General features: G+C 40.4%; 1 protein-coding gene and 1 long non-coding RNA gene across 2 annotated transcripts in view; one reads left to right on the top strand and one right to left on the bottom strand.

Annotated features, from left to right (window-relative positions):
• The window catches only part of LOC140421080 (MORC family CW-type zinc finger protein 4), a 148,238-nt gene extending 136,588 nt beyond the window's left edge, over positions 1–11,650 (top strand). The window contains exon 17 of the mRNA XM_072505438.1: positions 631–11,650. Coding sequence (XP_072361539.1) covers positions 631–778 — 148 coding nt within the window. The 3' untranslated portion in view covers positions 779–11,650. The remainder of the gene's footprint in view (positions 1–630) is intronic.
• LOC140421081 (uncharacterized) overlaps positions 1–21,439 on the bottom strand; it is a 72,417-nt gene that overhangs the window by 1,644 nt on the left and 49,334 nt on the right. The window lies entirely within an intron of this gene.

Raw genomic sequence — 21,439 nt, 5'->3', positions numbered from 1 at the left:
AGTGGTCCACGCAGCTCCGGCTGCAAGCAGCAGCGGGCCGGCCCCCACACATGAGCTCCCCACCCCCCCTTGCACGCGCCCGTTGATCGGTGGCCTCCGATCGTGAGCCTACCCGTCCTGGAGGCCTGTCCCCCACCAGGGCGGTCGCGGACTGTGTCCACAGCCACCACTCCGAGTGCCCGCCGTGTGGAACCATGAGTGAACCATGCCGGCAAGAACTCGGGCAGTTGATGGCGGAGAATCACCGCGGGGGCCTCTTTCAATGGCCCCCGACCGGCGCCGCGTCTGATGTCCCCTTCTCCGCCCCCGTGCCGAGCGCGATTGCAGTGCAAAGGCTCGTAGAAACCCGTCCAATGAGTTTGCACAATGTCAAACTTTCCTTGGGGGACTTTCTCCAATCAGCACTAACTTGGCAGTCTGGTTAGTGAAATGGAAACATCTCATTATTTGCCTCTTAGGTTTGCAAGAAGCATTTTTATTTGGCATTTAACTGAAAGTACTTGATGCTAACATCAGGTACCCAAGATGTAAAATGTTGCAGTTCATAGCAACATCTTTCACCTTGACGATGAGCACAAACCGTATTTGATATGATACTCAATCCAAGTAATCTATATTGTGTTTCAACAGTGTACCGGCAAAGTTGAAGTCATTGCGAGTAAATGTCGGACACCTGTTGGGTTCCGTTCTGCCACACTTGGACTTAAAGGACATCAGTTACGAAACAGACACAATCGATGAAATCCTAGAAAAGGTTATCGAAGCAAATAAGCTCTGAGACAAATCTTCCATTTTATAACATGCCAAGAAAAAGACAGCATCAAACTCTGATGAATACATTTGAGCAACTTATGAGCTATTTTGAAAAGGGCATATCCCAGAAGAAAACAGAAACAAGTGATAGTAATGTACAGGAAGTATTTGCAAAATTCACAACAATGGCTACCACTGAGAGTACAAAATCAGTTGTTTTGATAACATGCATCTGATCAAATCTGTCCATGTGTAATGAAATTTATCAGAGCTGCTGGTAAATGACACAAACTGCTGCTCTATGTTTTGTTTTTTACGCCTCTTTTTGTTTGTGAATACTCCTCAAAAGTATGTCAGGCAGTAACATGGTTTGAAAATATTTCTGAATGCATAAATTTAATCTACTGATATTGGAAAAGTGAAACCAAGGATACTGAACAGCCTTAATCTAACCAAATGTGATGTTCTCGCAGAATCAAATGTCTGATGCCTACGACTTTTACAATTCCGTATCAGTGCATTTCAGAAACTTTTATAATATGCCGTCAGGTCTAATAACATGTCATGGACATATTTACTCCATAGTCACAATGACTGTTTTTAAAATTTATTCATGAAAGTCACTGGCTTGGCCAACATTTGTTGCCCATCCCTAATTGTCCTTGAGAAGGTGATGGTGAGTCACCTTCTTGAACTGATGTGTGAAGGTGCGCCCAGAGTGCTTTATGGAGTTTCAGGATATTTACTCAGTAGCAATGAAGGAAAGGCAATATATTTCCAGGTCAGAATGGTGTGACTGTGAGGGGAGCTTGCAGTTGGTGGTGTTCCTCTCTGCCTATTGGCTTCTCCTAGGTTATAGAGGTCACAGGATAGGCTGTTGAAAAAGCTGTGGCAAATTGCTGCAGTGCAACTTATTGATGGTACAAACTGCAGCCATGGTGCACCATCTGTGGAGGTGGGAGGTGAATGTTTAAGATGATGGATGGGTTGTTAATCAATCGGCTGCTTTGTCCTAGATGGTGTTGAGATTCTTGAGTGTCGTTGGAGCTGCACTCATCCAGGCAAGCAGAGAGTAGTCTATCACACCCCTGACTTGTGTCATGTAGATGCCGGACATGCTTTGGGGAGTCAGAAGGTAGTAGTTGAGACACACCACAGAATCAATATTTATATGGCTGGTCCAGTTAAGTTTCTGGTCAATAGTGAACAACCACTTGTCCCAGGATAGTGGGGTTTTCAGTGATGGTAGAGCCATTGAATGTGAAGGGGAGATGAGATTCTCTCTTGTTGGAGATGGTCCTTGCCAGCACTTGTGTGCAGCCATGTTACTTGCTTTTTATTGACCCAAGCCTGAATGCTTTTTTCTGAAACTATTGGGAAGAAATTGTAATTTCAGTACTTTTCTGGCCATGCTGTCTTATTCAACCAGTAGTAACTGTAGAAAATTGTCAACAAATGTAATTTTTTATTCTTTAGTAGGCAGTTGGTCAGATAGATAAAGCAATTGAAAGATTTGTGCTGCTGAGTTTGAGTAACAAAGAATAGTTACAGACTGAACACATGTATGTGAACATGTGTCTGCGTCTCCAAAGGGTATTATAAGAGAAATAACATACTGTTTAGACTCAACATTCTAAACTTTATCTTCTTCATGCTCGGGTTTCTCCATTCCTGCAAAGGCTAATAACAGATGAAATGCATAATTGTTTCCAATTAAGCGGCAATTTAGCGTGGCCAATTCACCTACCCTGCACATCTTTGGGTTGTAGGGGCGAAACCCACGCAACACGGAGAGAATGTGCAAACTCCACATGGATAGTGACCCAGGGCTGGGAAGATGAAATGCACCATAATTGTGATAAATGGGTTAAAAAGTATGACATTTTGTCTCCTTGGAAGCATCTGGTCATATTTAAGACGTGTCAGTTATTGAAAAGCGTTAAACCTATATTGTGGGGAAAATAAACCTGTGATGTGACTTGAATTCAAAATATTCAAGGGTTATTGTCCCCTTGCCATAAGATTACTGAGCACAGATTTGAGCCAACGGTTCATGTGAATTTCCATGGAGGTCTTCACCATATCTACTGTAACTTTGAGGAAAGAGCTGTGTAAACCCTGAAATACATTCACCACCATAATATCATCTGACATGCCAAAATCAAGGACCACTTGAGTCCCAGAGTGATTTGATGTCCTATAGTTGCTCAAGTGTGGCATGCTCATATTTATTAGGGTACAAACAAAGTTGATTGTTAATCAACAAAGCACAATGTAAGCTCAATGAATATTACAGGAGTACTCTGTTTTTAATTTGACATTGTGTGTATATTGGCTTGAAACTCCATAAGTCTCTCCCACTATTAAACATGTGACAACAGGCTCATTGTGATCACTTGGGCAGCAATAAAACCTATCATAGACCCTCTTCCAAACTGTGGGACTGGGACCATTGATATCCCTAGGATCAGCCGCTCACCCACAAAAAGACACATCAGCCGCACCCACCCAACAGTGGCCTGGAAAAATAGTTAGTCTCCTGTGATCAGTCCTCCGAAGTTTGTACCTTTGCTCTTTACTTGCTTTTTAATACGCAAGTAATTTTGCCTTTGCTACCGCACCTCTAGCTACCTCACTTATTTGCAACTGATTTCCAAGTACTTTAAGCTAATTCAACTTCCAGAAAAGAACTACCCCTCAAAAGATGAATAACAAATTAGCATTATTTTTGAGAAAAGTGCTCAACAGTTGCATTTGTTAAATTGTTCTAGTTATTCGACCACTGGTTTGAAAATTGTATGGTGCCTCTTAAGATTTTGGATCTACATTCTAACACATAATATGTAGTACAGAACTAGGATATTTTTGAAAAAAAGAAACCTGCTGTCGAAGCTTTCCATCTTGGATTTGTCAGGGCAGATGAAAGAAAGATTTCAAAGGGAGCAACAATTAATACTGCAAGACAAAAGGGTACTCATTGACAAGTTAGCTCTGGTTGAGGTGATACCATAGAGAATGCACCAGAGAACCACTATCACCCACACTTTTGCTTAAATCAAAAAGGCACAATGCATGGACATGTTCCTTTTGCCTGCAGAGGACAGGTCCTTGCACATGAATGTATGTAGCTTCTAGCAAGTGTAAGTGAACCACGCTGCAAACCCGGTTGCTAATCTCTTGAACTAAATAAAAGCTTGGGGGACAATAGTACCCTGGTGCGTTATCCATGGTAACACATCAACTAATCAGAATCAACTTACCAATCAATTGGCACACTTAGGTGCAATGATTTGTTGCCCGCTTTAAGATTTGGCATTCTTGGGTCTGTACTGATAAGTGCAAGATGAAAAACTTTGGCAGCATGTCTCTATTTTCAGCCCTTCAAATATATTGGGCGCGATTTAACAGGACAGAAACAGAATCCCGTTTTGGGCGTGTTTAGTGGGTGATTCTCGGTGCTGCAGCACCGCTATTTAATGGGACATTGCTGTTTTTTTGGCCTCAGTGAGGAACGCCCTGCTGAAGCTGCCCTGACCTAATTTCCTGCACTGATGATCTCAGCTCACCAGTGTAGGAAGAGTATTGGCAGATCGGGGTGCCATTTTTCCCCGATCATTCCACCTCCTCAGCCACCCTACCTCTTGCAGGCGAGGCACCCCCAGGCCCGATGCCCGTCATGGGCAACCTGGCACATGGGCACCTTCGTACTCCCAGCTTGGTACCCTTGCAGTGCCCCTGCCAGTTTGGCAGTGCCACCCTGGTGGCAGTGCCAATATTCCAGGCTGGCAGTGCCCAGGTGCCATCGGGAGTGCCAGGGTACCTCCCTGCCCAAAGCCTGACCACCCAGGAGTCTCTAATGGCTTGGAAGACCTCTCCAAGTGCCGTTACGCCTGGTCCACATTTATAGAAACCAGTGCTAAACAGCGCCCTGGCGAATCCATTAGTTCCTGGGCATCGGGAGAATATGGCACAGCCAAATTTAACTGCGAGTAATCGCTCATTTATCTATGTTAATCTGGATCTCGTTGGGCGCGATCCAGATTTCAATATCTCGCTAAATATCGAGAGGCGTTTCGAGTGTCGCAAATCTCACGAGAGGCCTCTGCCGAGATTCAACAGCCTTGTCACTGCATAAAGTCAGACACAATGAGCCCATTAAATTGTGTCCATTGTAGATTAATGAAATGAGAGTTTCCACTCTGCTCACTATGAAAATTCTAAATGAGTTGGTGCAGCTTCATCCTATTTTTCATGTGGGTACAGGCCCACTGTGAAAACCTGCTCAGTTTAGCATCAAATGGCAATCATACTTGAAGCAGTATGGCTGTTATAGGAAATAGACTTGTCCCACTGATATAGTAGTTATTAACCCTAGATATTCTGTTCATTTCTAGTAAAGGCCGAATTACTCTGCATCAAACTAGATGTAAGAGTGATACAGTGCAAAGAGAGCTTTAATCTGCACTATCACATGCTAATCTCAATCTGCTGCATTATTGATGACAATTCTGGGCTTGTAAACAGACTTTCCACATATCATCTCCCACTGCAAAAACATATATTTTATTATTAAATCTTCTCTTTAGACTGTGCTGGGTGGGGAGGGGTGAAAACCCTGAGTGATAGGAGCCTGTCAATTATTTGTGAAATTCCTGGGTTTTCTATCCAGTGAGAAAATAATCTGGGTTGATAATTCTACCTGACAAACAAGGGGGAGGGCAAATGTAGGTATAAACTCTTAGTTCTGTGTGAAATTATTTCGTGAAGTGTCAATTCAGTTGAAACTATAACACAAAACTGCACTAAAATGGCGTCAGATAAAGAAGAAACTAACATCGGTTGATCAAGTTCTCAATACATCTCTGTAAATGCTTTTACGACTGAAATAATTTTTTTTTGCACAGTCCTTGTTATTAGCTCGGTAAATTGGGCAACTGATGTGTACAGTAAAGTTCTACAGACAGTAAACTAGATAATGACCACTTCACATTTGTTTGGTTGAGTTTGCTTGTGTTGATTGAAGGGCAAATGTTAGCCAGGATACAGGCAGAACTGAGTGTTCTTTCCTGAATAATGTGATATCTTTTATGTCCCTCTGAACAAGATGCTGTTCTTAGTTTAATGTCTCATCAAAAAGGGAGCACTTTTTAAAAACATTCTTTGGATGTGGGCATCGCCAGCTAGGCCAGCATTTATTGCCCATCCCGAATTGCCTTTGAGAAGTTGGTGGTGCAGTTTAGTTTTAAAGTATCAGTCTGGATTATGCACCAAATATCTGGAGTGCACCTTTTTATTCAGGGCAACAGTTCTCTGGAAGGGCTTGGTAGAATTATTGTACTCCAGAGGTTGTGCGTTCAAATTGCAGCATATCAGGTTGTGAATCTATGAAAGAAATGACCATAAAAGCTCCTATTTATAACTTAAAACTTCACACGGTTCACTAATATCCTTCAGGAACAGGAATGTACCACCCCTATCTGCTCTGATTACAGCTTAACTACAGTCTTACACTACATGTTTTACTCGTAATGTGGCCTAGGTGGACACTCAGTTGTAAGAAGATGGCCTCAGGAAAAAGATTACCAGCATCTTCTCAGGGCAGTAATTGTGACATTTTAAGACGTATCCTGCAAGCAAATTTTAAAAAGCTAACACTGGTTGAACATGTGAAGTTGAGTCTGAGGTATGAGGCACAGGAGAAGAAGTTCGACTCTACATTTTTTTTATTTGTTCATGGAATATGGGTGTTGCTGGCTCGGACAATATCTCATCATGCTATGTGATTTGGGATTCTAGTTCCTCTAACAAAAAGTATTCAGTTTCCAATTCTAAAATTCCTTCCTTCAATATGAAAAGTATCAAAACAACAAACCCTGAAGCCGATTCAATTCTGTGCAGATTGATCCTGTTTTCATGGATTGCAATTCTTTTCATACATAATATTGCACTGAAAGACTAATGCAACACTGCCGAAGTACAATTCTCAACACATGTTCCTTGCATATTTCCTAGATATTTTGCGATATTTATATCTACTTTATTGGTCAGAATAATTTGAAATACTATTTCATTGTAATATGTTGGAACAATAAGTAAACAGGATCTGTGTAATGATATCAGTTATGACCACAGAATAGCTAGTAAAAATGTTTTATAGGATAACTGATATACTAATGTTCGTGTTCTTAAACTATACCTAAAATAATTTGTTCTTCCACCTTTTTCCAATCAAATTCATTCTCAATTGTAGTGTAACAACTTGAGGAATATTATACAGTGACCTAATTTCATAGTTTTTAAAAAAACTAGATTTTGTTTAACTAGTTTTACCTGTGTAAATTCACTCTATTTGTTTTATGCCAGATAAAACATGAAAACAACTTCTTGTTTTGAAAAAAACATTTTCAACACTTCTATTTAATTCAAATTGTTGCCAAGTTTTTCTATTGGGACCTTAATGTTTCAGATCAGCAATTGCCTCATCATCATTGCACATTAGCTTTGCATCCATTAAAAAAAAATCTGCTCAATTTGGTACAATCTGTATTAATCAATGTATAGAAACCTTAACAAACTCTTAGCTGGAGTTACGGTGTAGATGACAAGTAGAACCATCAATGGACACAGCGAGAGGAGTTATTGGCCTACCTTCTAAAAGTATTTCCATTGGAAACTGGTGAAAGGAATCATTTACCCAACTGCTGGGCCATAAAGATTTTCCAAGACAAGTATTCAAATCATCTGGGACTTCCTTCCTTTCGGAAGGTTTTCTACTCCTTACTGAAAATCCCAGTAATACCTTAGAAACACTGTCAATAAATGAGATGGGCAACACTTATGTTGGGGGTCTCAATCAGAAAACCCCCAAATTGCTCACAGGTATACCAGTTAAACTCAATCAAATTGATAGCAATAAAGAAGAGCATTCTAACTGTTTAGACTATATGATTATAGGTCTGCAGTTACCTCTAGTATCCTGGCCCAGGTGGAAATGGGAACTAAATGAAAAAATGAAATGAAAATCGCTTATTGTCACAAGTAGGCTTCAAATGAAGTTACTGTGAAAAGCCCCTAGTCGCCACATTCCAGCGCCTGTTTGGGGAGGCTGGTACGAGAATTGAACCCGCGCTGCTGGCTTGCCTTGGTCTGCTTTAAAAGCCAGCTATTTAGCCCTGTGCTAAACCAGCCCCTTAATCGGGCCTACTACTGTATTCTCCTCCAAAGCTAAATTTCCCACTTCTAATAGCTTCTGAAATCTGCTTTTCAACTAGATCAGTTGCATAATGATTTATGAATCAATTGATGGTAGTGGCAACTAATGAGTTCAGGTTGCAAGTCCTTCACATTCATTGTTGAAAGGCAATCTCCTGGGGAGTGGCAAGAGAAATGACTAACTACTGACCCCCCAAAAATCTGCCAAACCAGCTTTCAACCCAGCTTTTCTGCTTATTTTGGAGGATGAGGAAAAGAACTACACTGGACTGAGAATTTATATGAGCATCATCTCCAGGTCTCATTAATAAACCCATACCTTTCTAACTTCATTATACTGGAATTGTGGAATAAGGGTCAGTATTTGAAGTAGGAATACAGTTATCCATGATAACAGCAAACCCTTGTCCTCAGCAGCTTTTCTCAGTGACCTAATTTCATGTTAGTTGAAACAGAAAAGTTGATTTGAACTCACTTATGGAAAGCAGGATTGCTGGTGTTTTAAATAGAAAATAAATCCCATAGGAAGTGACTTTCTGAGATTGGGAGAGTAGAGCTAGCTTTACTGTGTAGCTAATGCTGTAATACAATAACGGACATCTAAAATAGAAAGTGTCCTGTTTCCCTGCATTAACACACTTCATTTAGAAAATGAAAGAAGGGGATAGAATTGAAAGATATATTGACTTGTTTTGCGCTAACTGTGCTGCTGATGGAGATACAAAAAGAAACTTGTGGCATTACATTTACAAATGTTTTATATTTATTAACCGTTTATTTTTTTCAACCTTTTGTTTTTTTCCTTGACTGAATAATTTATGATTTCTGTTTATACTGTTTCAAAACTATATTCATCAAAAATTAGACATGGGTCAAATGGTTAGGATAATATTTAAATGTTTTCCTTTTTTTTTTAAGTCCAGAGTTCCATGTTTGGGATTGTCACACTGCAGCATTAAGTGTACCTGTGCTTGGAAGAAAAAGTAATTATTGTAACAGTAGAAAATAATGGAGACTTCATCTAAATTTAATTCACTAAGGTTTATAGCATTATTTAGTAGCTTCATCTAAGTAGAAAATATGTATAAATTAAAAATTGTGCAGTAGAAACAGGAACCAGATGTTCAAAAAATATGTAATAAATGTTATAGTAGGAACTTTAGGTTCGGTTATGGTTATCTTTATTTTCACTTCAAAATTTTAAGCTATTTTCTGAACCTATTACATTTCTTTTAGATATTTCTGCTTTCACTAATATTGTAAAGGGTTAAATTTTTATTTCCCCATTAGCGGCTAAGCTCTTTCCCTAACTCTACCTCATTAAGTTAGAAACTATGGAGCTTTTAGTGGCCTTTGATGCCAGTGATGATATTAAAGAGATTTAATTGTTTGGATAATGTAGGAAGGGGGATTGAAGAGTTTTTGTTTCCTCCTTATAGTAGACAGTCTAACCTCATGGCCCAACCAAGGGCTGACAAAACTCTGATTAATGAGTAGGAAGATTGGTTATGTTCCTGGACAAGTATCTCGAGCCCTAGACTAATAATCCAGGGAATGTATATTCAAAGGCCCCCAAGATTGAGAATTTTATATCATTTTTTAAAATTTTGACTCTTGAAGTTGTCAAACTGTCATAAAACCTCAAGTGGTTCATTAGCATCTTTTAGGAAGCAAACTTGCCATTCTTACCGATTTGTGACTATAGCCCAACATCACTGACTTTTAATTACCCTGAATTGCAGAAAGTCAAGGAGAAGGGCCACCATTATCTTGTCAGAATAGCTAAGGATAGGCAATAATTGCCTGTCTAACTAGTACTACCCACATCCTGAGATGCAAATTTTAATAAGTAGATAGTTGACTAAAACTTAAAAACAGCTGACCAATTAATGCTGTGGAAATCGAAAAGACTATCTTACAACCCAATGCAGTCAGTCAAGGGTACCACTTGAAAGCAACAAAAAATGGACCTCAAGGTCAATAGCAAAATGTAGCTGATGGATCACAAAAAGTTGATCAAAATATTGAGGCAGTGTAATCTAATGTGTTATGTGACATAGAATGATAGGCATTTGAACATCAACATAGGGACATGTTGGTTTACTGTGTCCCTGCTTTCAATATCTTCTCATCAGACTTATATGATCGCTTTCCATAAACAGTGATAGGTTTTAAGCATGGGATATCAACAATATTAATAGTGTAGTTGCCATTTGCGTTCTTTTCAAGGTTCATGTCATAGATATACTAAGAATATTCTGTAACAAAAGGTAAGATATTGATATATTTTTTAACCATATATATTTTGTTATAATTAGTGTTTGTCATGCCATATGAAGACAGTCAAGTGAAAAAGTATTTCAAACAATTGGTTTGTAATCTTTAACAAATGTTAATAACAAATTATTAACGAGCAATGAAAGGTACAAAGGAACCAGTTACTTTATTGCATCCTATAAACTCTGGTGTAAATTGCTTGCTCATCTAATCATTGTTAAAATGGGACAGGGAGGATTAGTGTCTTTCTTCAATGTATTAGTTTGTTTTTCTATGTGCCAGTACTTATAAGATGCACAAATCGATTTGAATGAGAAAACAAGGTGTGATTATGTGGCAGCAAAGGATCCAAATATTGAACCATATTTCTTGTACATTTTGTCATTTTTAAATTCAGAAATGTAGAATTGTAGGATTCCAATAGATGCAAAAAGACTGTACCAACCGTGGCTAACCTCCAAAAGTGAGGAAGACTCTCCACCCAGCATTCTAACAAACCATATGTCTGCAGGGATGCCTACTCTCCCTAGATCTAAGATCTGGCAGGTCTTGAAGAGGGGCCTAAGATAATGGCATGTTTGCTTTAATGTACAAGTTAAATGCAAATCTATAGAATATCATGAAACCTGCATTTCCGTGTTTCTAAAAACAGACTGGAATTTTTCTGTTTGATTTACATTTCAGAAATTTTCATCTTCTCAAAAGAGTTAAATGTCATTCAAACTCAATGTTTGGGTCTGATCAGTCTTCCTCACCAATAAATGCCATTTCTACACAGTTGTTTCCAGTTAAGCATTAAACATAAGAAAGAAAAAAAAATGAAATATGTTTGTGTTATGTCACTGTTAAATTAATATTTATTCTTTGATATTTACAGAGGGCTTTATTAGGTTCAGCATTGTTTAGAAAACGGTCTGTTTCGATGTGACATTAGTTGCAGAATTATCTTGTATTGAGAATTTATTAAGGATCTTGGGGAGCACTGATGGTGTAATTGATCAATATTTTACATCCATGTTACTCATTAAGCTAAAGGAGAAACTTTTTTTTAAAAAAGGGCACTATGTGAAAAACCTGTTCGGAAAGCCTGTTGCTCATAAACAGGCAAAGCCATATATTGAATCAAAACACAAAAAAACTACAGCCCTTAAACTTACATGTATGGTTATAAAGTCCCAATCTTTTTGTGCTAGATCACACAGACCTCTTGTTTGTTTCAAACCTATAACACTGTATGTACCCTCTTCAACAGGAACACTAGAAACTGCTGTGACTTAAATTTCCTTTTTTTGTTCACTTGTACAGCAACATGATTTAAAGATACACCTCACAGTCAGGATATGATTCTGACAAACAGAACTCATTTTTCAGTTTAAATATGTAATATAAATAAAGAGGAATGAAACAATGCATGGTGTAAGGAGCATTCTTGTCAATCGCTTACATGGGTGAATACATATGGACGGTAGCAGTTAATGTTTCACACTTCATGGAGATCATGATAATTCTATCCTCTTTTGGTAAAAGGAAAGCTACTACTAGCTTCTTGTGGGTCGGTTGAACTCAATGAAACACTTTGGGGTTCTGTAAACCCGGACGCATAACAATTGGGGGCTCATCCGGGATAAAAGTATCTACTGGATTGGCTTAGTGAACTTAAAGACAGTGAGGGGTGAGCATATTGTGGTTGCTTTTCAGGTGTGGTATTTTAGTTTAAGTGGGGGGGGGGGGTGTTGTGGACAATGGCTCTTTCAGAGACTCAGAAGTTTTTGGGGGTGGACACGGTAACACGCAATACCTTACAGACAGAGACTAAAAGCAGACTGTTAGATATGGCAAAAGCATTGCAGTTAACATTGCCTGGCAAAATGTGAAAAAAATGAGGTACTTACCGCAGTAGCTGAGCATTTAAATTTGCCTGAGTTACATTCTGACTCATTAAAAAATGGCAAAGCTCCAGTTGCAGATTAAGCAATTTGAACATGAAAAAGAATTAAAGCAGCTTGAGCATGCAATGAGAGAAAAAGAAAAGGAGAGAGAAGAAACAAACAAAGAAAGAGATAGAGAGGAAAAAGAAAAGGCGAGAGAAGAAAGAAACAAAGAAAGAGATAGAGAGGAAAGGGGAAAAGACAGTTGAACTTCATAAAATGGCTATGAAACATGAAAATCAGTTAAAATTGGCAGGCGCAAAGGGAAACATACAGTTGGATGAGATTGATGAGGATAATGAGACAGATAATTCGAAGACATGGTGGGGATCTATTTAAATATGTCCAAGCATTGCCAAGGTTTGACGAGAAGGAGGCAGAAGCTAAACAAATGAAATGGCCACAGGACATGTAGGTATTACTGATTCAAACAAAGCTGGTAGGTAGAGCTAGTGAAGTGTTTGCATCACTACCGGAGGAAGTATCTGGAACGTATGAGGAGGTGAAAAAATCCATCTTAGGTGCATACGAGCAAGTGCCTGAAACTTGCAGACAAAGGTTTCGGAATTTAAGGAAAGAATTTGGTCAAACATACATGGAGTTTGAAAGGCTCAAACAGAGTAATTTTGATAGGTGGATAAGGGCTTTGAAAATAGACCAAATGTATGAAGCTCTCAGAGAAATTATACTTTTGGAGGAGTTTAAAAATTCAATTCCTGATGTAGTGAGAACTCGTGTGGAAGTGCAGAGGTTAAAACTGCAAGGTTAGCAGCAGAAATGGCAGATGATTATGAATTAGTTCATAAATCAAGGCTTGGGTTCCGACATCAGTTTCAGCCGGTGAGGGATAGAAACTGGGGACATGAGAAATACTCAAGTGGTAAAGGTAAAGGTGATCTGATGGGAGATAATAAAGAGAGTGTACCACAGATTAAAAAAGAAATCCAGGAGGGTGGAAGAGAAATGAAAAGTTTCAAATGTTTTCACCATAATAAACTAAGCCATGTAAAGTCACAGTGTTGGTGGTTGAAGAAAAGCACTGGGAAGGCTGATGTGGTAAAACAGGATAAGACAGTGGGGTTTGTTAGTGGTAAAGGAAAGCCCAAGGAAAGCGAAGGAGGTGCAAACGATTGCACAGCCTGTTCAAGAAGCAATTGATAAGGTCCAGATGTCTTTAAAGAATTTACTTGTGTGGGTAAAGTTTACTCATGTGTATCAGGAGGAGAAGGTAAAGAAGACACAATTTTAAGAGATACAGGAGCTAATCAATCTTTAATGGTAAGAGATGAGGAATTATGTAGTTTGGGAAGAATGTTGCCAGAAAAGGTGATAATATGTGGAATTCAGGGTGAGAGGAGGAGTGTTCCATTATATAAGATAAGGTTGGAAAGTCCAGTGAAGAGTGGTGAAGTGGTGGTAGGAGTAATAGAGAAACTATCTTGTCCAGGAATACAATTTATCTTGGGTAATGATATAGCTGGATCGCAGATGGGAGTGATGCCTCCTGTGGTTGATAAGCCAGTGGAAAATCAGACAACTGAAGTGTTGAAGGACGAATATCCTGGGATTTTTCTGGATTGTGTAGTAACAAGGTCGCAAAGTCACAGGTTAAGACAAGAGGAGAAATGAAAGAGTAAAGATGAAGTGGAAGCGGTTAAGACAGGAGAAATCAAAAAGTAAAGATGAAATGGTAGTGCAATTATCAGAAACGATTTTTGATCAGATGGTTGAAAAAGAACAAGAACAGGTGGAAGATGAGGCGGATATTTTTAGTTCAGGAAAATTGGCTGAGTTACAACAGAAAGATGTAGAAATAAAACGGATATATCAGAAAGCATATACGGAAGAGGAATCTGAGAGTATACCAGAGTGTTATTACCGTAAAAGTGATGTCTTAAATGGAGACCTGTACATATGCAGGCGGATGAAAAATGGACAGAAGTTCATCAAGTAATAAATGGTCATTGGATAGACATATGGATGATAAGGGAATAGTGTAAATGGGCTTTAGAGTGGTTTCACAGGTTGGCGCAACATCGAGGGCCGAAGGGCTCTACTGCCCTGTAATGTTCTATGTTCTATTGCCGGTAGGGTATAGAAAGGAGGTGTTGCGAGTGGCACATGAGGTACTAGTGGGAGGTCATTTGGGGATAAGGAAAACCCAAACTAAAATCCAGAAACATTTTTATTGGCCTGGACTACATAAAGATGTAGTTAAATTTTGTCAATCATGTCAAGTGATCGGGAAACCTCAAGCAGTGATAAAACCAGCACCCTTAATGCCCGTTCCAGCATTTGAGGAACCTTTTACAAGTCTAAATTGATTGTGTAGGACCGCTTCCTAAAACAAAAAGTGGGAATCAATATCTTTTGACTATAAGGGATGTATCTACTAGGTTTCCAGAGGCCATTCCAGCTGTAATATTACAGCTAAAAAGATTGTGGAGGAGTTACTTAAATTATTTACTCGATATAGACTACCCACAGAAATTCAATCGGATCAAGGATCAAATTTTACCTCAAAGTTATTCAAAGAAGTTATGGATAGCTTAGGAATAAAATAATTTAAATCACCTGCGTACCATCCAGAATCGCAGGAAGCATTAGAAATATGGCATCAGACATTAAAGACAATGTTGAGGGCTTATTGTCAAGATTATCCAGAGGATTGGGATAAAGGAATTCCATTCGTACTGTTTGCAAGTAGGGATGCACCTAATGAGTCAACCAAATTTAGTACTTTTGAACTAATTTTTGGTCATGAGGTAAGAGGACCACTTAAATTGATTAAAGAAAAATTGGTGGGTGAGAAATCGGAAATTACACTATTGGATTACGTGTCAAATTTTAGGGAACGATTAAATAGAGCAGGTGAATTGGCTAACAATATTTGAAAGTTGCACAAAATGTGATGAAACGGGTAGCGGACAAGAAATCCAACATTCGTAGTTTTGCCAGTGGAGATAAAGTTTAGTGTTGTTACCAGTGGTAGGGGAGCCTTTAAAAGCAAGGTTTTGTGGACCTTATCAGATTGAAAGGAAATTAAGTGAGGTGAATTATGTGGTAAAAACACCAGATAGAAGGAAGACTCACCGAGTGTGTCATGTGAATATGCTTAAAAGGTACTTTGAAAGGGGAGAGAAAAAGGAGGTTTTAATGATTCTAACTCAAAGTGACGAACCAAATCCAGATGACTGTGAATTTGACATACCTCAAATTAAATTGGAAAATGAGGATGTTCCTAAAAATTGGGATGAATTGTTGAGTTACCTTCCAGAGGAAAAACAAACTGACCTGAAAGAGTTATTGATATCACATGGGCAAGTTTGTAGAAATAAATTGGGACATACTAAAATGACTAGACATGATGTAGATGTGGGAAATGCTGTTCCTAGCAAACAACATCCATATAGACTTAATCCTTTAAAATTGGCACAGGTTAACAAAGAGATTGAGAGTATGCTTAAAAATGTCATAATTGAAGTGGGTTGCGGCCAATGGAGCTCACCCATAGTGATGGTACCTGAACTAGATGGTACCCAATGGTTGTGTGTGGACTAAAGAAAGGTGAATGCAGTTACAAGAACGGACTCTTATCCTATCCCACGTTTGGAGGATTGTATTGAGAAAGTGGGGCAACCCGCTTTTATTTCCAAATTGGATTTACTTAAAGGTTACTGGCAGGTACCTTTATCGGAAAGGGCGAAGGACATTTCAGCTTTTGTGACTCCAGATGGTATATACCAATTCAAAGTTATGCCATTTGGCATGAAAAACGCCCCAGCCACATTTCAACGGTTAACGAATACAGTTGTTTCAGGATTACCCAATTGTGTGGTATATATCGACGATCTGGTAGTTTTCAGCCAGACATGGAAAGAACATTTAAAACATCTTATGGAGTTATTCGGTCGACTTCAGGAGGCGGATTTGGTGATAAACCTAGCCAAAAGTGAATTTGGAAAAGCCCAAGTCACTTTTCTTGGCCATACAATCGGACAGGGTCGATTCGTCCCACGGGATGTGAAAACGAAAGTTATTGGGGAGTTTCCGATACCCTCGACACGACGGGAAATAATTCGATTTCTTGGCATGAGTGGATTTGATCGAACATTTGTGCAAGAGTTTTAGAACATAGAACATAGAACAATACAGCGCAGTACAGGCCCTTCGGCCCACGATGTTGCACCGAAACAAAAGCCATCTAACCTACACTATGCCATTATCATCCATATGCTTATCCAATAAACTTTTAAATACCCTCAATGTTGGCGAGTTCACTACTGTTGCAGGTAGGGCATTCCACGGCCTCACCACTCTGCGTAAAGAACCTACCTCTGACCTCCGTCCTATATCTATTACCCCTCAGTTTAAAGCTATGTCCCCTCGTGCCAGCCACTTCCATCTGCGGGAGAAGGCTCTCACTGTCCACCCTATCTAACCCCCTGATCATTTTGTATGCCTCTATTAAGTCTCCTCTTAACCTTCTTCTCTCCAACGAAAACAACCTCAAGTCCATCAGCCTTTCCTCATAAGATTTTCCCTCCATACCAGGCAACATCCTGGTAAATCTCCTCTGCACCCGCTCCAAAGCCTCCACGTCCTTCCTATAATGCGGTGACCAGAACTGTACGCAATACTCCAAATGCGGCCGTACCAGAGTTTTGTACAGCTGCAACATGACCTCCTGACTCCGGAACTCAATCCCTCTACTAATAAAGGCCAACACTCCATAGGCCTTCTTCATAACCCTATCAACCTGGGTGGCAACTTTCAGCGATCTATGTACATGGACACCTAGATCCCTCTGCTCATCCACACTTCCAAGAACTTTACCATTAGCCAAATATTCCGCATTCCTGTTATTCCTTCCAAAGTGAATCACCTCACACTTCTCTACATTAAACTCCATTTGCCACCTCTCAGCCCAGCTCTGCAGCTTATCTATGTCCCTCTGTAACCTGCTACATCCTTCCACACTGTCGACAACACCACCGACTTTAGTGTCGTCTGCAAATTTACTCACCCACCCTTCTGCGCCTTCCTCTAGGTCATTGATAAAAATGACAAACAGCAACGGCCCCAGAACAGATCCTTGTGGTACGCCACTTGTAACTGAACACAATTCTGAACATTTCCCATCAACCACCACCCTCTGTATTCTTTCAGCTAGCCAATTTCTGATCCACATCTCTAAATCACCCTCAATCCCCAGCCTCCGTATTTTCTGCAATAGCCTACCGTGGGGAACCTTATCAAACGCTTTACTGAAATCCATATACACCACATCAACTGGTCTACCCTCATCTACCTGTTCAATCACCTTCTCAAAGAACTCGATAAGGTTTGTGAGGCATGACCTACCCTTCACAAAGCCATGCTGACTATCCCTGATCATATTATTCCTATCTAGATAATTATAAATCTTGTCTCTTATAATCCCCTCCAAGACTTTACCCACTACAGACGTGAGGCTCACCGGTCTATAGTTGCCGGGGTTGTCTCTGCTCCCCTTTTTGAACAAAGGGACCACATTTGCTATCCTCCAGTCCTCTGGCACTATTCCTGTAGCCAATGATGACATAAAAATCAAAGCCAAAGGTCCAGCAATCTCTTCCCTGGCCTCCCAGAGAATCCTAGGATAAATCCCATCAGGCCCAGTAGACTTATCTATTTTCAGCCTGTCCAGAATTGCCAACACCTCTTCCCTACGTACCTCAAAGCCATCTATTCTAATAGCCTGGGTCTCAGCATTCTCCTCCACAACATTATCTTTTTCCTGAGTGAATACTGACGAAAAATATTCATTTAGTATCCCGCCTATCTCTTCAGACTCCACACACAACTTCCCATCCCTGTCCTTGACTGGTCCTACTCTTACCCTAGTCATTCGCTTATTCCTGACATACCTATAGAAAGCTTTTGGGTTTTCCTTGATCCTACCTGCCAAATACTTCTCATGTCCCCTCCTTGCTCGTCTTAGCTCTCTCTTTAGATCCTTCCTCGCTACCTTGTAACTATCCATCGCCCCAACTGAAACTTCACACATCATCTTCACATAGGCCTCCTTCTTCCTCTTAACAAGAGATTCCACTTCTTTGGTAAACCACGGTTCCCTTGCTCTACGCCTTCCTCCCTGCCTGATCGGTACATACTTATCAAGAACACGCAGTAGCTGATCCTTGAACAAGCTCCACTTATCCAGTGTGCCCAACACTTGCAGCCTACTTCTCCAACCTATCCCCCCCAAGTCACGTCTAATGGCATCATAATTGCCCTTCCCCCAGCTATAACTCTTGCCCTGCGGTGTATACTTATCCCTTTCCATCATTAACGTAAACGTCACCGAATTGTGGTCACTGTCCCCAAAGTGCCCTCCTACCTCCAAATCCAACACCTGGCCTGGTTCATTACCCAAAACCACATCCAACGTGGCCTCGCCTCTTGTTGGCCTGTCAACATATTGTGTCAGGAAACCCTCCTGCACACACTGTACAAAAAACGACCCATCTAATGTACTCGAACTATATCTTTTCCAGTCAATATTTGGAAAGTTAAAGTCTCCCATAATAACTACCCTGTTACTTTCGCTCTTATCCAGGATCAGTTTTGTAGCGTGAGTGCTCCACTAATGGACTTGCTGAAGAAACGTAAAAACATTTCAATGGACAGCGGAGTTTCAACATGCATTTGACTGCCTGAAAGCTGTGATAACTGATGCTCCTGCATTGGAAAATTGCAAGGGACTCTGTGATCAGATTGAACTGAAGTATCTAACTTTAAAGGGAAATGCAGTGGTGTAGAGGATTGGATGGATGCAGAGACTTTCTTGTTCAAAGAGACTGTCAATCGAGAAGGATTTTGGTTGGAGGAAGAACGGGGAAAAAAAATGGACTATATTATTATACCTGTTTGCGTGCGTTTTATTTGAACCAGTAAAGTGTTTTACTGTGTGCGATTTCTTAATTGATGGTGCAAAGGTGAAAAATGAAACCATCTTGAAGTTGATGGTATTTTTTTTTTTTCTTGGGGGGAGGTGTCATGTGAGAGCGCCTTTAAGAAATGGATGTTTAAGCAATGTACCTTGAAGAAATTGAGCTGATCATATTACTGAAGTGATGTCAGAGGGTGGAGGGAGCTGAGCTCACTTCTGCTTTTTGAGTTTCAGTTTGAGAACGCAGCTGGGAGTGTCTGTGTTTTGCTGTGAGCTGCAGGACGAAACACAGCTGGTCTGTTGATTTCTGCAATCCAAAGAATATAAATGTATTGAATGTAACCTAATGTGCTCCTATTTTTGAAGGTTTGAAGTCTTTTGGATGTTTAAAGGAACAGTTTGAAGGATTATTTAGTGTTGTAGTCTTTTGGCGTTATCTTTGAAGTAATGGGTGTTAAGATATTCAATGTTTGTTTTAAAAAGGTTAACTTGAGTTCATAGGATAAACATTGTTTTGTTTTAAAAACCCTTTGTCCATTTTTGCTGTATCACACCTGGAGAGTACGCCGTGTGCTTCCCACACCACAATCTATTAAAAGTTGTGGGTCGGTTGAACTCCATGAAACACTTTGGGGTTCTGTAAATCCGGACCCATACCATAAGAGTAACTGCCCTTGGCATTTGACTGAATATGGCATCGAGGAGCCCTGGCTAAACTGGAGTCAATGGGAATCATGGGGAAAGCTCTCCATTGGTTGGAGTCATACCTGCAACAAAGGAAGATGGTTTTGGTGGTTGGAGGTCAAACATCTCAGCTCCAGAACATCTTTGCAGGAGTTCCTCAGGATAGTGTCCTAGGTCCAACCTTCTTCAGCTACATCATCAATGACCTCCCTTCCATCATAAGGTCAGAAGTGGGTATGTTTGCGATGACTGCACAATGTTCAGCACCATTCATGACTCCTCAGATAATGAAGCAGTCCATGTCCAAATACAGCAAGACCTGGACAATATCCAGGCTTGGGCTGACAAGTGGCAAGTTACATTTGCACCACACAAGTGCCAGGCAATGACCATCTCCTACAAGAGAGGACCTAACCACCGCCCTTTGACATTCAATGGCATTACCATTGCTGAATCCCCCACAATCAGCATCCTGGGGGTTACCATTGATCAGAAACTGAACTGGACTAGCCATATTAATATTGTGACTACCAAAGGCTAGGAATCCTACAGCGAGTAACTCACCTCCTGGCCCCTCCAAAGCCTGTCCACCATCTACAAGGCACAAGTCAGGAGTGTAATAGAACACTTTCCACATGCAGCTCCAACACTCAAGAAGCTCGACACCAGCCCGCTTGATTGCTCCCCCTTCCACAAACATTCAAACCCTCTATCACCGATGAACAGTAGCAGCCATGCGTACCATCTACAAGATGCACTGCAATAACTCACCAAGGTTCCTTAAAGCACCTTTCAAACCCACGACCACTACCATCTTGAAGGACAAGAGTAGCAGATATCTGGGAACCCCACCACCTGGAGGTTCCCCTCCAAGTCACTCACCACCCTGACTTGGAAATATATCAGCGTTCCTTCACTGTCGCTGGGGCAACATCCTGGAACTCCCTCCCTAACAGCCCAGTGGGTGCACCTGCACCTCAAGGACTGCAGAGGTTCAAGAAGGCAACTCACCACCATCTTCTGAAGGACAACTAGGCATGGTCAATAAATGCTGGCCTAACCAACAATGCCCACATCCCGTAAAATGAATTTTAAAAAACTTAAATAAATCCAGTTTCCGAAAACCTGTCCTTAATGATTATGTGAATGGAAGAAACTGACAGATAAATTGCAACACAAGTAGTGGAGAGGTCACCTACAGCAATTCTTTTGTTATCTGGCATCACTGGGAATGGCTGATGCCAGTTAATCAAAAGTACCTGACACAGCACAAGTGCTGCTCTGTCTTTGAGAGAGTAGGGGAAGCAGCTGGGCAGTCACAGGACATCACAGTAAAACCACTAGAATTGAAAATCAAGCTGACACCACAAACTTCAGAGAAGCTTTAAAAAAAAACCAAGCTGTTAATTTCACCGACGGTTGCTGCGGCTTCCGACCTTGGGCAGCTTCATGAATTTCCAGCAAAATGTCAGAGCCAACCAGACCACCACCACAATTGAGCACCACGCTTGATATTGGGGTTTCAGAAATCTGCCATTTGACTTTTCTTTTCCGACCTTCGGACTGACTTTTAAAAAAAAAAAGAAAATTGAGCTGTCAAAAACTCCGGCTAATAGAACATTCCAGTCGATACAGTGCCAGATAACACAAT

The sequence above is a fragment of the Scyliorhinus torazame genome, chromosome 5, assembly GCF_047496885.1.
Source record: "Scyliorhinus torazame isolate Kashiwa2021f chromosome 5, sScyTor2.1, whole genome shotgun sequence".
Taxonomy (NCBI): Eukaryota; Metazoa; Chordata; class Chondrichthyes; order Carcharhiniformes; family Scyliorhinidae; genus Scyliorhinus; species Scyliorhinus torazame.
The sequence above is the reverse complement of the archived record's forward strand: the minus strand, read 5'-3'. Positions and strand labels throughout refer to the sequence as shown.